Source organism: Branchiostoma lanceolatum, chromosome 10 (assembly GCF_035083965.1).
Source record: "Branchiostoma lanceolatum isolate klBraLanc5 chromosome 10, klBraLanc5.hap2, whole genome shotgun sequence".
Classification (NCBI taxonomy): Eukaryota; Metazoa; Chordata; class Leptocardii; order Amphioxiformes; family Branchiostomatidae; genus Branchiostoma; species Branchiostoma lanceolatum.
In genome coordinates this window covers 7,822,989-7,836,880 of record NC_089731.1, presented here as the reverse complement: position 1 = coordinate 7,836,880, position 13,892 = coordinate 7,822,989, and the positions used below count along the sequence as shown (strand labels likewise).

Here is a 13,892-nt window from a genome sequence, read left to right as displayed (position 1 = left end):
TATAAGTGTACAACGTAATTGACCTTTATTTCGACAACCACACACGTACAAGCTCGGCGCTGGATGATACAGGTCGAATGAAGGTCGAATCCGTATCATGTGATAAATTACTTACATGTGTATGACCCCTGAAAATGATGTCTTTTCTTCAGGAAACATGCATCAGAGGATAATGTAATACAGCCGGGCAATTCTTTGTTATCACTAAAGTCTGTGTCATTGTTATCGTGATTAAAGGTAGTCCCATAGCCTTTTCGAGGCCGTAGGGGCAACGGGTTGCTATCCACTATGTATTGGAAGGCGGAGCCGCTTTTTATCACCCCAATCGAAGTCAGGTACCCATTTTTCCACATGGGCGGAGATAGGAAAGTCGTGTTAAGTGTCTTTCCCAAGGACAGGGGACTCGAACCCAGAACCGTTATACCACTGTTGTCATCGCGGCAGTGCTGATGATATAAGGAAAACTTAGTATAAGGAAACTGTGAATAACTGGAGAACTGGGTTTCATTCATGCATAAAGTTCGCTACCAAAACATTCGAAAGTATGAAAAATATCTGCAAATCAAACATGCACATTCCAACAAGTCCTGTGGCCCAGTTCTCAATGTTAGAGTGGCTGCATGCAATAAAAAATGCCCACTTCAAGTGGTCTCTTTATAAATCTACTGGGCTGTAATTCAACGCAATGACGTAATTGTAGACATTTTGTAACGCGTACAAGTGATTTATCGTGCCGTGGAGGCGAGGGCGCCGCTCTGCAGGCCAACTTGTTTGAAAATAAACAGTCTCTACTGCAGTGTGGTGGAAGACAAAATTTGTTATACTACAGCCAACATTTGCCAGCAAATACAGTTTAATTCCTTCCTGGATGTCGCAGATATTTTCACAACTTTGGTTTCCCTCTAACCAAAGAAAATGTAATAGTCAATTTGTTGGTAAAGCAAGATGTTTCCACGCGAATTTTCATGATGGATTGGGTCTCAAGTCCAAAAAAAAAAAAATGTTGCTACCTCGGTTGTTTTTTGGGGGTGCCCGGTCGGTGTACAAAAAGCTTTTGTCAAACTTCGGAAAAGAGTTTTGAAAATAAGTACTTGACAATATATAATGTCCTTTAGCTTCGGTCTTGTATTGTGCAACTAATTTTGATCGAAGTTATCGGGCTCTCCACACCCTACCCTGCGACTCTCAAATTGGGACAACAAGCTTCTTTCAACATGCATCGATAAATAGCATGCAATATTGGAATTTATCGACAGACGGCGTAACCTAGCAGCCACTGCATACAGAAAGTCGCCAAGTGGCTTGCTTTCTGTTTATTCAACAGAACTTAAATTTTACCAAATTCTACTTGGGCACAATCCACTGATAAAAGCATTTAAAGAAAACATCGGAGATAAAGAAGACATAAAGAGCTGTATTTTCTTCTTAACAAAAATATCGCAGTTTCAGAAATCCACCAACAGTATATTTCTATGCCAATCACCGAACGTAATAACAAAATAAAGCTTTGTTTTTGCGAAATCTGAAAACAATTTTAATAGCGGTATTTTGAGATCAACTGAAGCCCCATGGAAGGTACCAAAACTATATGGCATTTAAAAAAGAAAGCTAAATCTTGTTAAGTAAGTTCATGCAGATTTCAACACAGGACGTGTCACAACAAAACATATCTTAGAAAATTATCATATCTTCGAAGCAGACGTTGTGTGATATATTCTAACGCTGACGGTGTGAATTCCTTTCTTTGCTGTTAAATCGATAGTTGCTATGATAGCCGATATTCTAGTATTGTACTTTTATGAATGTGTCTAGCATCGGAACTTACAGTAAGATTTCAAATTTTGACATTAAGATCGAGGATTAAGGGCTTATCAAGCTAACAGCATTACAGACATCTGCAAGATGATGAGGAATAGGAGAACGATGATTGGCTGCCCTTTTGTCCAATCAGCACGTCCGGTCTGGCCCCCCTTGCAGCCGAACCACGCAGTTGAGGTGTATTGTGGGTAAAACGCGTCCACTTGCATCATGAAGTCGTTAAACAGCCAGCACTTTGGTCCCTATAGAATTACAATACGTTACGTCAGAGATATGTAAGACAGCTAGGGCTAGTTGAGAAATATTTCTAGCCCTGTTTAGAATAGACTTATGTCTAGTATAAACCACTTCACAGTACCGAATGTACGTGCACGTGGTGCATTGTTGTCTAGGTCAAAAGTCAAAGATCAAGATCAATCTCCTTTACCTTGAAAAAGTATGTCTTCCCATTGACCCATTGGAAGGCGGCGTCCACCCTGTCGCTAGGCAACCCTGTCCATCTCGCGAGGCTTTGTGGGTACAAGGCACTGTTCATCCCGGTCTCCCAATCATACCGGTAGTACTTGTTACCTGGTGTGGAGGGGGGCAAAACCGGTATAAGAATTGATCACCAGATCACACTGTCCTTTTCGTTTTGCTTTGAATCAGAAACTGAGAAAAAAAATTACGGGTTTTCAAAAGTGTTGATTAAATTTTGGCCCTAAGATTACCTGCATTTATCAATTCTTTAACAAAATTAAAAAGAAGTATGATATGATATGATAAAGTAACCCGGTCAATGTTTTAGTCCGAAGACATGGTATAAAAAGAATAGCGATCTATATCTACATTTTTTTTGTTACTATAAACTTTCCCTATTTTGATGTCTGTACTCTACTTTTGTAAACATAATGTTCGTGTACTATCTTTATACAGAGAGTTTCTTTATATAGTTCTAGACACAAAGCAAAGAGCGGAAAGTTCACCTTTAGTAAAGTAGATCTTTCCATTGCCTGACCACTCAAAAGCTGCATCAATGTTATCAGGGACTCCTGTAAACCCCTCTCTGATTGGCTTTGGGTACCCAGCGTCTGCCACGAGACCGGAGAACCGCCAATAAAGGCTCCCCTACCATAAGCAACAATTGTGTCATCAAATGACGTGTAATCGTGTGTGTATTTGTAAGTCAAACATAGAAATCATTTCACTGAGAGACATATTAATTCCAAGCCGACTTTGTGTCATTTTAAGAAAAGACAGCGCAGCATAGTACACTTCCATACACAAGGGGCACAACTACATCACCAAAATGGCGCAGCTATCGGTGGAGCGTCACAATTTGCTGTTCTAGTGTCCTTCAGGTAGGTCAGTGTAAAACCTAAGCGAGGCTATCTGGTGGTATTAATCTGGTGGCAGAGTATCTCAGGAGGCGGACACGCGCATTGGCTATTCCTGCCACTTTGATGACTTGAGTTGTACCCCGTGATACAGGACATTTGTACTTTACCTTGAAGAAGTATGCTTTCCCGTCTTCCCGCCGATACAGCGCTCCGTTAAGGTTACCAGGTAAGCCGGTCCAGGTGCCAGAGATCTTCTTGGGGTAACCTGGAGCCACACCTGTAGTCGTCAGTTCCCAGAAATATTCACCTTAGGGCCGAGAAGAAAAAGACAAAGATTTCGGGACTTATACGAGTCAAGTCTTAACGAACCACAGTACATTCAATCACAGTATAAACCATGTATTTTCTATATATACATTAAGATACTGTTATTAGTGAAAGATAAAATAATGGTACGCTACTGAAGGGACATCGATTTTGTTGGCCGGCTGGTCATTCAAATCCAGTCCATTTGATACCATTTGTTACGTTAACCGACTGTCAAAGCCATCGCTTATGCTAGGGTCACATTTCCAATCCGGGGCCCGGCCGGGGAGTCTTTGGGAACGAAAAGTATGATATGAAAAACAACAAAAACACAAAACGTACCCGAAATTATTTAAGAGCATAGCTTGTGCAAATTTGTTGACATATACTTTGATTTTTCGTTTCCGCAAACAGCCCGGCCGGGCCCCGGTTAGGAAATGTGACCCTTGCATAAGCCCCCCTCTCATTGGACCTGCGGTACGCTCGCGGCGTCATCACTGCGTCCTAAACTGGATTTCTGTTACCCTTGACTTTATAATGGGAAACGTACAAGTATGACCAAAAAGACAACAAAACACACAAAGCTTAAAAATATTCGTTTTTTTGGCATTGACTGCTTTGTCAATTCAATCGGCCGCAGCGACGCCGCCAGCGTGTCGCGAGTCCAGTGAGAGGGGGGCTTTGAGGTCAGGAAAAACTATCTGAACATCCAGGATGATGAGTTACCTCTGAAGGCGTAAGTTTTGCCACCCGCTGATTGTGTGATGGTGTCCACTCGGCCGTCACAGTTAATGTCGGGGCCCTGTCCGGCGTCCGAAGCTGGTGCTGCAGTGGGGGTAGTGGGTCGCTGGGTGGCGCTCCCGGTTGCTGGCGGTTTGGTAGCTGCACGTACGGTTGGCGTCACAGGAGGGGGCGGGGGAGGTGTAGTCACCTGCGGCACAGCGGCGGGGAGGACCGGTCGGTCAATTTGAGGCATTCCTGTTTTCCGCGGCGGCAACGGAAAGTACACATCATGTTTTGTTTTTTAACAACAAAAGAGTTAGAACAACTAATCCACAGCCTGTTACATGATAACTGACACCGTCAAATGGGTGAAGGCAGGTTGCTTTCTGGTAGGGTGAAGCGTGATACTCTTTTCGCTAATCTTTTTCTGCCCCCTATAGCCTCTACCAGGCAGAAAAAGATGACATGCCAGAGAGGAATTAGCTGTTTGCGACCTAGAAAAACCGTATGATTTGGCCACATCACATCTCTGGCATGTTACCTGTCTATTTGGCCGATTTCTACCATTTTCACAGCGACCTGTGGAGCCTGGCATAGGCAAGGTAATCCCTACTCTTATTGATAAGTGAGTTAGGTTCGTTAGCGTTACAGTGGTGTTTAAGTCTATACACCAGACCGAAGGCTTAACGTCCAATCTAAAGGAAGGATAGACCACTTATGAAAGAGACGCAACTTACCATACAGAATCTGGATCCCTCGGATGTCGTCCGCATGGAGCTGCAAGTTCTCCTTGTAGCCCGCGTAGAAGGGCGCCATGAGAGCCTCCTCCACGTCGGAGTGGCCTAGACCGAGGGCGTGTCCGAACTCATGAGCCGCAACTTGGAGAAGGTTGATTCCTGTCAGTATGTGGTGAACAACAAAACATCAATGAATTCAAGCATAACAACCGTATTTCAAACGTATAGCTACCTCCGGGAAATACTCGGAGTTTTCGTGAATTTCTTGTTTCACTTCTGTCTTTCTCCCTTTCTTTTCATCTTCAATAACTTCCGAGCTGTCTCTGCCAACGTAGGCTACGATAGTCTTGCTATGAAATTTCGTTATAAAGTAACAATGGAAAATTTCTATCTTCAAAGAAGTACGGTTACCGTGTCTGAGTGTTCGTAATATCTAACATTAACAACAAAACATGTTGTTCTCATCACCTGAAAAGGTCCGAACAGTCCAGGTTTCATCATCGTCGAAATGTGTCTCTCCCCTAGCTATGGGTGGGAGGGCGTGAGCGAGGACACCCTGAGAGCCATCAAAGGGATCCTGGTCGCCATGGTCACCGGCAGCGAAGAACATCGTGATGTGTGCGGCGTTTTCTGACGGGTCGACCTTTGTGAACCTCAGGTTGGAATTCTCCGACCAAAGCTGTTGGGAAATGTGAGGAATAGTATTGACAGCAATGTGTTGTACATGCGTGCCTAAATACTTGCGAGTATGTAAGACTTAACGTCGCGAGACACAACACAACACAACACAACACAACACAACACAATACAACATACACACACAAAGAACTATTGACTATGGCTAGCTTTCTAGGTCCTTTCAAGGCACAATTGAACTACCTTCCTGCTAGTGTCCCCGACGCGCCTAGCATTCAAAAGCCAATTGCGGAACTTCGGACACACACGACTACAAACACCAACTGTTTCACGCGGGTAGTAACACCTCCCCACGCAAAGGTTCACATCACTACACAGCACGACATATCACAACACAGCACAGCACAGCACAGCACTGCATACATGCAGTGCACCTACTACACAGCAAAAACACGACAAGACACACGTTTGCACAGCTGTTAAGGTCCCTGAAATTTGTCTCCATCCATTGTACGATCAATTCCATATTTCATTTATCTTTTTTTTGTGTATTATTTGTATATTTCATGTTTGAAGAGACTCGGAAAACACTCCCAACTAGTCCCAAGATTCCCATCCATGAAGGGACCCTTACTCACATCAAAAGCTGCTTTGATATCGTTATCGACGTCGTCCTGCAGTAGTTTCTGGGTGTACCCCGTGATCCGGTAGGTGATGTCCTGTATTGTCCACCTGCTGCCGAGCAGGGCGTACCGCCGGCGCCTGGCCAGGGAGTTGGTGCCGTTCATGTCAGGCACGCCGCAGCGAGGCCGGGACATCATCTCCATAGTCGCCTCGTCCATCTCACCTGAACATAAAGAGACATTCTGTGGTACGCAAACAGGGTTTCAATCGGCCTCGCCTCTGAGGCGTCACCAAAAACAGCTGCTAAAGATTGTACAGAGCAGTGTGTGTGTGTGAAGCGTCTATTTTTGCCTCATGTTGAATTTTCTCGTATCAAACTGTTTTCTTTATACTGTAGTTGACAAAAAAAAACTGACCAAAAATTCGACTCCAGAGAAAACAATATGCATAATTATGTACTTACCCCCCCCCCCCCCCCCTAGTAAAGGGAATTTAAATGCAACTTCTTACCTGTCATATTGAGATTTGCGAACCTCTGGAACATTAGAATGGCCTGCCTCGTTTGGTCAGAGTCCATCATTGTGATATCGTTGTCCGCACGGACCATGCCGACGTACCCATAGCGGTGCATGTATTCCTACGGGAAAGGGACAAGTTCAAGTGACGTAATAACGCCTCACTGATAATCAGCTCCATCTCAGTGGCGTCGCAAAAAAAGTACACCAAGTCGCACAAGAAGAGAGCCGCGCTGAGAGAAGCTATAGATTTATAGATAAGTATCGTGATATTGCAAAAATCACTTTGTTAGTTGCTTCAAACTGACGTCTTATCCCCAGCCGTTGTTACTTCGTTGGTTGATTAATTGATTGATAGATTAGTGAAATTATGCAGAAATAGGATAATTCAAGAAGTTATGAATGAGTCTGTCGTCACGATTTTACATTTGTGGGTAGATTCTACTAAGGGAAGAGGTGATTTGGAACAGATTTTGATTTGAAATTTGAACATGATTCTCTACTATTACTCTCCTCAGCGCCCTCTAGTGGGCATTTCAAAAACTGTAACTAAAAACATGTTGCCGCAGCTTGATGTTCTATAATAGTCTTCTGTTGTGTACAAACAGGAGTTCTCCTTTATACGCGAAGACCTGTGACTTTACGTATACCCCCCTATAGCCCTCTCACTCCATTGTCAAGAGAGTTTTTATAGGAATGTAGTTGGACATGTGGCGGCCATGTTGTTCATTGTTACACGAGAATAACAGGGACAGACTGTTCCATTCAAATTTCGCAGGGACGGGAACAGCAAGTTCAGATTACTCCCAGACATTTTACAGACACTTCATTTCTTTGATATACTCTTACATACTCTCAGTGAATGTTAATTGTAGAGAAACAAAGCAAGCCTTCGCCGTCGTACCAAAGCGACCTAACCGGCTTTGTCACTTCCCAGACAAATTATATTTCGTTATAAGCAAACATATGTCCACATTCTAGGGATTCAAAAGACCATGTATTTGTATCAGGACATCTGTGCACCTGGGACAAGACGGCCTCTCCTCGATCGGGACAACTCGGCACCAAGTCCCAAAACTGACATAGATAAGCAAACAGCAGAAAATTGTTAAGTCTATGTGACAATTACGAACATGTTTAACCGACATACATTTTATCACACTGTGATAACCTGTAACTTATACAGTATGTTATATAACCCGTTCGATAAAGACCTGCAGAAGGTAAGGCCACTTATTGTGTGAAGAAATTTATCACAAAAGTGCGGTACTTCCTAACTATTCAAGTTTACGACACCCGCTAGCGACGCCCTCCCCTCACTCAGGCCGTAAGAACACAACATTGAGGTCAGATTGTAAGGTCAGATTCTGTGCGCTTGTTGACAGTATCTATGAGCCACTAGTCTCTACCAGACTAACTACGCGCCGGCTATAGGGAGAATATTTGCCAGTTTGGCCACCATAGGGCTTCATTTGCAGGCTTGGGGGAGATATTAAACTTACCGTGGACTGACTTTCCTGGCCAATTATCCACCGTTTTGGGGCCGAATGTTACGATCCCTTACCGCCGTCGGAAGGCCTGGTGGAGGCTAATGAGCCACTAGGATGACTAATACCCGTCAAAAAAAGTCGTCAGATGCTGGCCTTTCTCACCGGCATGACATTCTGACAGACAAGAGACACCCTCCCCCCCCCCCCCAAAAAAAACAGCACAACTTATCAGGTAAATCTTACAATACAACACTGACACGTACCATTCCACTCTCCATGTCCGTAACGTTGTTACCACCAAGGGCACCCCCACACTGTAACGCTAGTATGAACGTGAAAATCCAAACAACCGACTCCATCGTGGCCAGCTGGAAACAAACCTCTCGCCGTCGCAGTGACTGTATGAAACAACACAAAGCTACTGTTCTTGTGCACAGTCATAGTCACCGCACCAGTACTGTTTGGCAATTTACGGATCAGTAAATGAGACGAAAGGCGGGGCCTTCTCAGAAGGTCAATGACATTATGTAACGAAGTCTCATTGTGTCGCGGTTTTTACCTGGAATAAAGGATGTTCAGATTATGGGTCACTTCAAGAACAGTCACGACAGACGAACGTTGAACACGGAAGTCGAGTTGACATACCATGACTCGACACAACATAGGGGCACACTTCAGGTCTCTATATAATATGTAAAGGGGCATAGTCTCTACAAGGGACATAGGTAGTTTCTACAACATGGGGACATAGTACTGCTATATAATCTACGGATCAGTAAATGGGATAAAAGATGGGGCGTCCTCTAAAAGTTCATTGACATCATGTGACGAAGCTCCATTGTGGTGTCGCAGTCTTTACCTAAAAAGAAGGATATTGCGATTATGGGTCACTTCAACAACAGTCACGACAGACGACCATTCAACGCAGAAGTCTGACTTTCGCAGTAATGATTTCATGTTCATGACGCACGAAAAGAGGGAAGATCAGACAGGAAATGGCGCCAATGTCACCTGAGTTAAAGACGGGTACCTACAGGTGGGTATTACGGAAGTATTGGTCTCATTCTGTGTCGTCACTTCCGGTTGAAATGGTTCGGGCGGTACGATGTTGTACCTTTTAGGTAATGTTTGAATGTAAATGTCAGATCCTTAATTAATTCAAATCATGACTCAGAAGTGTCATACCATGTGCAGTATACTTTGTCATAGATATCTTTGAAAATACAGTCATATTATACGATACTATTAGTGTTTTGTACCAAGGAACGTAGAAGTTGTGTTTATGTTAAAACTGTTACTCGTTGTTATTATTTAACGTTACTATCTGTAGACATTTAGATATGAAAGTCTATTTAGTTTTGTTGCGTCAGTCAATTTCCCTCAGTCACATTTAACGATCTAGGCTCTGATTGTCCTGGACCCAAACCACGTGACCTTGAAAATATGTAAATATGGCAGATTCGAAAACGTTCTCAAAGTCGACATAACTTTGACGAAATTATTGTACGAAATTTGTTGAGAAATCTAAGGCTGCGATATCCGAATGAAATTTGATTTAGCGATTTACTAATTGCTAAGGTTAAGAATTGAAGAATCAACATTCGGAAACATACGACGAAAACTGCTGAAATACGAGCACTATTATAACAGAGAAGTTCCGCTTAACCCCGCAAAAAGTAATGGCAGAAATTACAGAATAGTGAATGCATCATTATGAAAACATCATTTCGTTTTAAATCCCAACTCGACTAACGTTCAACAAACAAGGGCAATTTGATAACCATTATCGACAATATTGAATAATTTCAAGACAGACAACTCTGCGCGAATTACTTTTTATTGTTGTCTGTCAGCTTACTTGCCTGGCTATCGAGGCTCACATCTTATATTGGCAAACTCTTCACTCTATACAAGAAAATCGCAAAGAAATTGCTACGTAAAACCACATTTTTTTTACATTAATACATCTACTAGAATGTCAGTTTGGCTACAACAGATACACAACATTTTCACAATGCCTTTTGTTTACGAATAGTTCTAGATTTTGATGGACCAGAATGTAGTGTGCACTTGTCTGACAAATGCCGTTGTCACGGTTGTCTGCTTGTCTTAACAACCGAGACAATCACATTGCAATAAAAAAGGAGCATTTCGGTTACGTGAACCATCGTCTAAAATATTGTTCTTTGAATAGATATGCATGACTAAAAATCATATAGGACTTTGACACTTGATTGATCTATATAATACCATTCCCTTTACTTTGTCTAAGACCACATTTGCTAAAATGCATAGTCACACTTCACAGAAACTTAGCGCACATGCTTTCAACATTAGATTCGTAGGTTTCCTTCTAAATTTCTTTCAATTCATTGTAATATCAAATTGCCATTAGAATTAAATATATGATTTTAAAGTACATGTACTAGATTCTGAGAAAGGTCTTCAAATAGTATTTGTTATACATACAACAAAAGAATATGGTTAGAACATAATGTTCTCATTCATTGTGATGTCAAGTTGCATTGGGAAATAAAGTAATTGAATATATGTGATATTAAAGTACATGTAGTAAACATTAACAGAGATCATCATAGAGTACTTGTTGTACATACGTATGGATAATAAGGTTACTATATATGCCTGCATACTATTGATACAACATATACCTTCATTTCCAAATTCGATCAGTCCAAGTTTTCCATGCTGTCCTTACTCCAGGGTAAAGCACATATACCATGTATCACAAATAGTCCTCTTATGAAGTCTAACACGCGCACATGATGCAGCAGCGATCGTAGCTTCCTTGAACATGAAGTTTGCCACAACCTGACATGGACGACGAAACGTTAAGTTGAGCATCTTACGGCTTGGCGTGCATTGGTGATGTCTTCAACCGCCAAGAGTCTCTTGAAGATCTTTCCACGTTCAAGGATAAGATATCTTTTTATAAACTTTCACAGTCGCTGGGTTTCCATACATTCGGTTCCTCTGCGCATCCTATCCAGAGCTGTGTCTGTGTCCACGTTTTCTCTTGTTATCTGGTGATTCCATCTTGCATGGGTGGCCCAAAGTGCTGGCCCTGTTGAAGAGCATTATCTGGTGGTCCATAGATGTCGTCGGACTCGTAGCCATCGTCAGAGTCATAAGAGATTGACACCAAGCTGGGTAACTCATCATCAGAGTCATAGATGGGATCGTCATTGTAGCTTGCGTCCTCCATGGCGTCTTGCCGTTTTCTGTTTATAGCTTTTGATTTCAGCGATTACAGACAAATTGTAGACAACTGATCGCACATTGCCAAATCATAGAATAGCGCCACCAAGCGGGATGATGACGCACTACACAAGTGTCCTGTTCAGCTATTCACATTTTTGTTGAAGAGATAGTGTAATTGTGGATCACATTTTGTCATTCGTCGATGAGAATTCATAGCTTTCTTTCGCGGACAGGTCTTAAATGACCTTAGATTGCGCGCTAGTATTTTCCTTTTAAAGCTTTCAACTTTCTTCACTCATTCATTCATTCATTCATTTTGCGTAGCAGAGTATCGATAAAGGTCGAAACAGGACCGATAATGTTGTTGTTATCTTTTTTCAATAGAACGGAGGAGCCTGGCAGATGAACCACTTTTTCCGCATGCATTCGGTATCGTCCCACATCGCGGGATAGCCATAGTATTGTATGCAGAGTGGCGGGAACAGGAAATGTATAACGTTACTTGGTTCCCCTGGAAGCCATCCCTGTAGGAAAAGAAAAAAGTATCATGTCAAGATGCTGTGCTAATACATAGGCCTGAATACATCTTATGGCAGTGATAACATAAAAGCGCCGCCAGGCGATATGAATGAATGAATGAATGAAAACTTTGTTACCGTGTATTTCTGGTAAAACAAATAAACAAACAAACATTTAGATCTGCTAATTGGCTGATGTCGGAAGAAGGAAAAGGAAACGAGAAGCATACAAGAAGCATAAGAGAAAACAATATATTTCCCTTACCCTATAGGTGGTCGGCAAATGTATATATTCTAATTCCTTCGAGGCTCCGTGTTAGATTTAATTATTATCCCTAAGGCGGCTTCGACGCCAATTATAACCAAATATTCATATTCACAATGACGTCATTCGAACACAATATGCATACAAAACAAGATCAAAATGGAGAAATATTTTAGTGAAATATTTTAGTTATTCATATAGTGATACATAATCTTGACAAATCTAGTTTAGAAGATAATGCCCGGGCGTGTTCACAACTTAGCCAAATATAACCAATTCATTATTATCTTCCTTCATGCCTTACCAAATTATTAATCGGCGGAAGTATTTGTTCTCAAAAAACTACACGACCTTCTTTTTGTCTTCTAGCTCATAGCTCAACAACTAATAACCAGGGCGTGCTAACATACCTGGTAGTGGTTTTCTAGAGGAGAGTTGTCCAGCCAGTACCAGGTGCTGTGTTTCTCCCACATACCGATCCAGTAGCCCTTATCGTAGCCTTTTACTGTACCGACCAAATCTCTCAGCGCGGAGTCCAGATTTGCCGTTTTCGGCATGGCCAGTGTGGCGCCGTCTCTCTTACAGGCTTCCTGGGCATGCCGATGTTCCATCCTCTCTGTATAAAGCTTGATGCATGTTCCGGCAATTCGTCTGTAGCCCACTTGGCAACGCCAGGCAGCTGAAACAGTTGAAGCTGATGAAAACCAAGGTCACTTTGAAAACAATATTGAAAACAAAGCATCAAAAGTCGTTCCTCACCAGGAGAAGAAGTCACAGAGAGTAATTATACACAGTGGTACAAATGATTATAGATTGAGTACGAATAAGTGGTGAACATGTAATAAATACTTAGTAATAAGTGATGTGTAATTATGCATGTTATTGACAATAAGTTTAAACACAAATTTAAGTATAGATAAGTGGTAGAAATCTTATTTGTAGATCAGTGCTAAGGTTAGACACTGAAAGAGACAGTCAGTTAAGAATGTCAAGTCACAATCGAATTGTGCTAATTGTAAAAGTGCTGTCATGTTTGATAACAGACCTGTAGACTCGATTAGTGTAGTTGTCATCTCTGGTTGTGTAGTTGTCTCCTCTTGAAATGTGGTTGTCACCTCTGGCAGTGAAGTTGTCACCTCTGACATTGCCGTTGTCACCTGATATGCCGGTAAAGTGACTTCCATTGGCAGAGTAGTCGTCGTCTCTGATGGTGTAGTTGTCACCTGTTGTAATGTAGTTGTCATCTCTGGCGGTGTAGTTGTCACCTTTGGCAGCGTAGTTGTCACCTGTTGTAGCGTGGTTCTCATCTCTGGCGGTCTAGCCATCATCTCTGGTGTAGTTGTTGCCTCTTGCAATGTAGATGTCATTTTTGGCGGTGCAATGCCAATGGTCGCTTGTGGCCCAGCTGACATAGAAGGTATGCTTGTTTCCAGAAGTACTTCTGCTGCTTCTTTACTTGTTTCGGTATTCCGTCCGGACGAAACTCTTGCCTTGATCTGTTCTGAGGGCTATAAGTACACTCATCAAGAACTTATCACATTTCATTTGCATATCCAAACAAACTAAGCCAAGAAAGGACAAAGCATTTGTATACTTCTCGACACATTGCTTCTTTGTGTTAAATGTTTGATTATCTTTCCTTTCAGACTAAAAATTTCCTCTTTCTGAAATGCATGGTTCTAATTTCACAAGCTATACAAATTTAGAGAAATAAGAATTTAA

General features: G+C 42.1%; 1 protein-coding gene across 1 annotated transcript; it reads right to left on the bottom strand.

Moving 5' to 3' along the window:
- Positions 1–1,394: 1,394 nt before the first annotated feature.
- LOC136442871 (matrix metalloproteinase-16-like) lies at positions 1,395–8,651 on the bottom strand. Its single transcript, XM_066439877.1, has 10 exons — positions 8,432–8,651; positions 6,674–6,800; positions 6,178–6,386; positions 5,372–5,582; positions 4,904–5,062; positions 4,170–4,421; positions 3,305–3,444; positions 2,784–2,925; positions 2,246–2,388; positions 1,395–2,060 (listed from the first exon to the last, which is right to left on the bottom strand). Exons 1-10 carry the CDS (start codon positions 8,525–8,527, stop codon positions 1,872–1,874), a joined length of 1,668 nt encoding a protein of 555 aa, XP_066295974.1. The 5' UTR covers positions 8,528–8,651; the 3' UTR covers positions 1,395–1,871.
- Between the last annotated feature and the right edge of the window lie 5,241 nt (positions 8,652–13,892).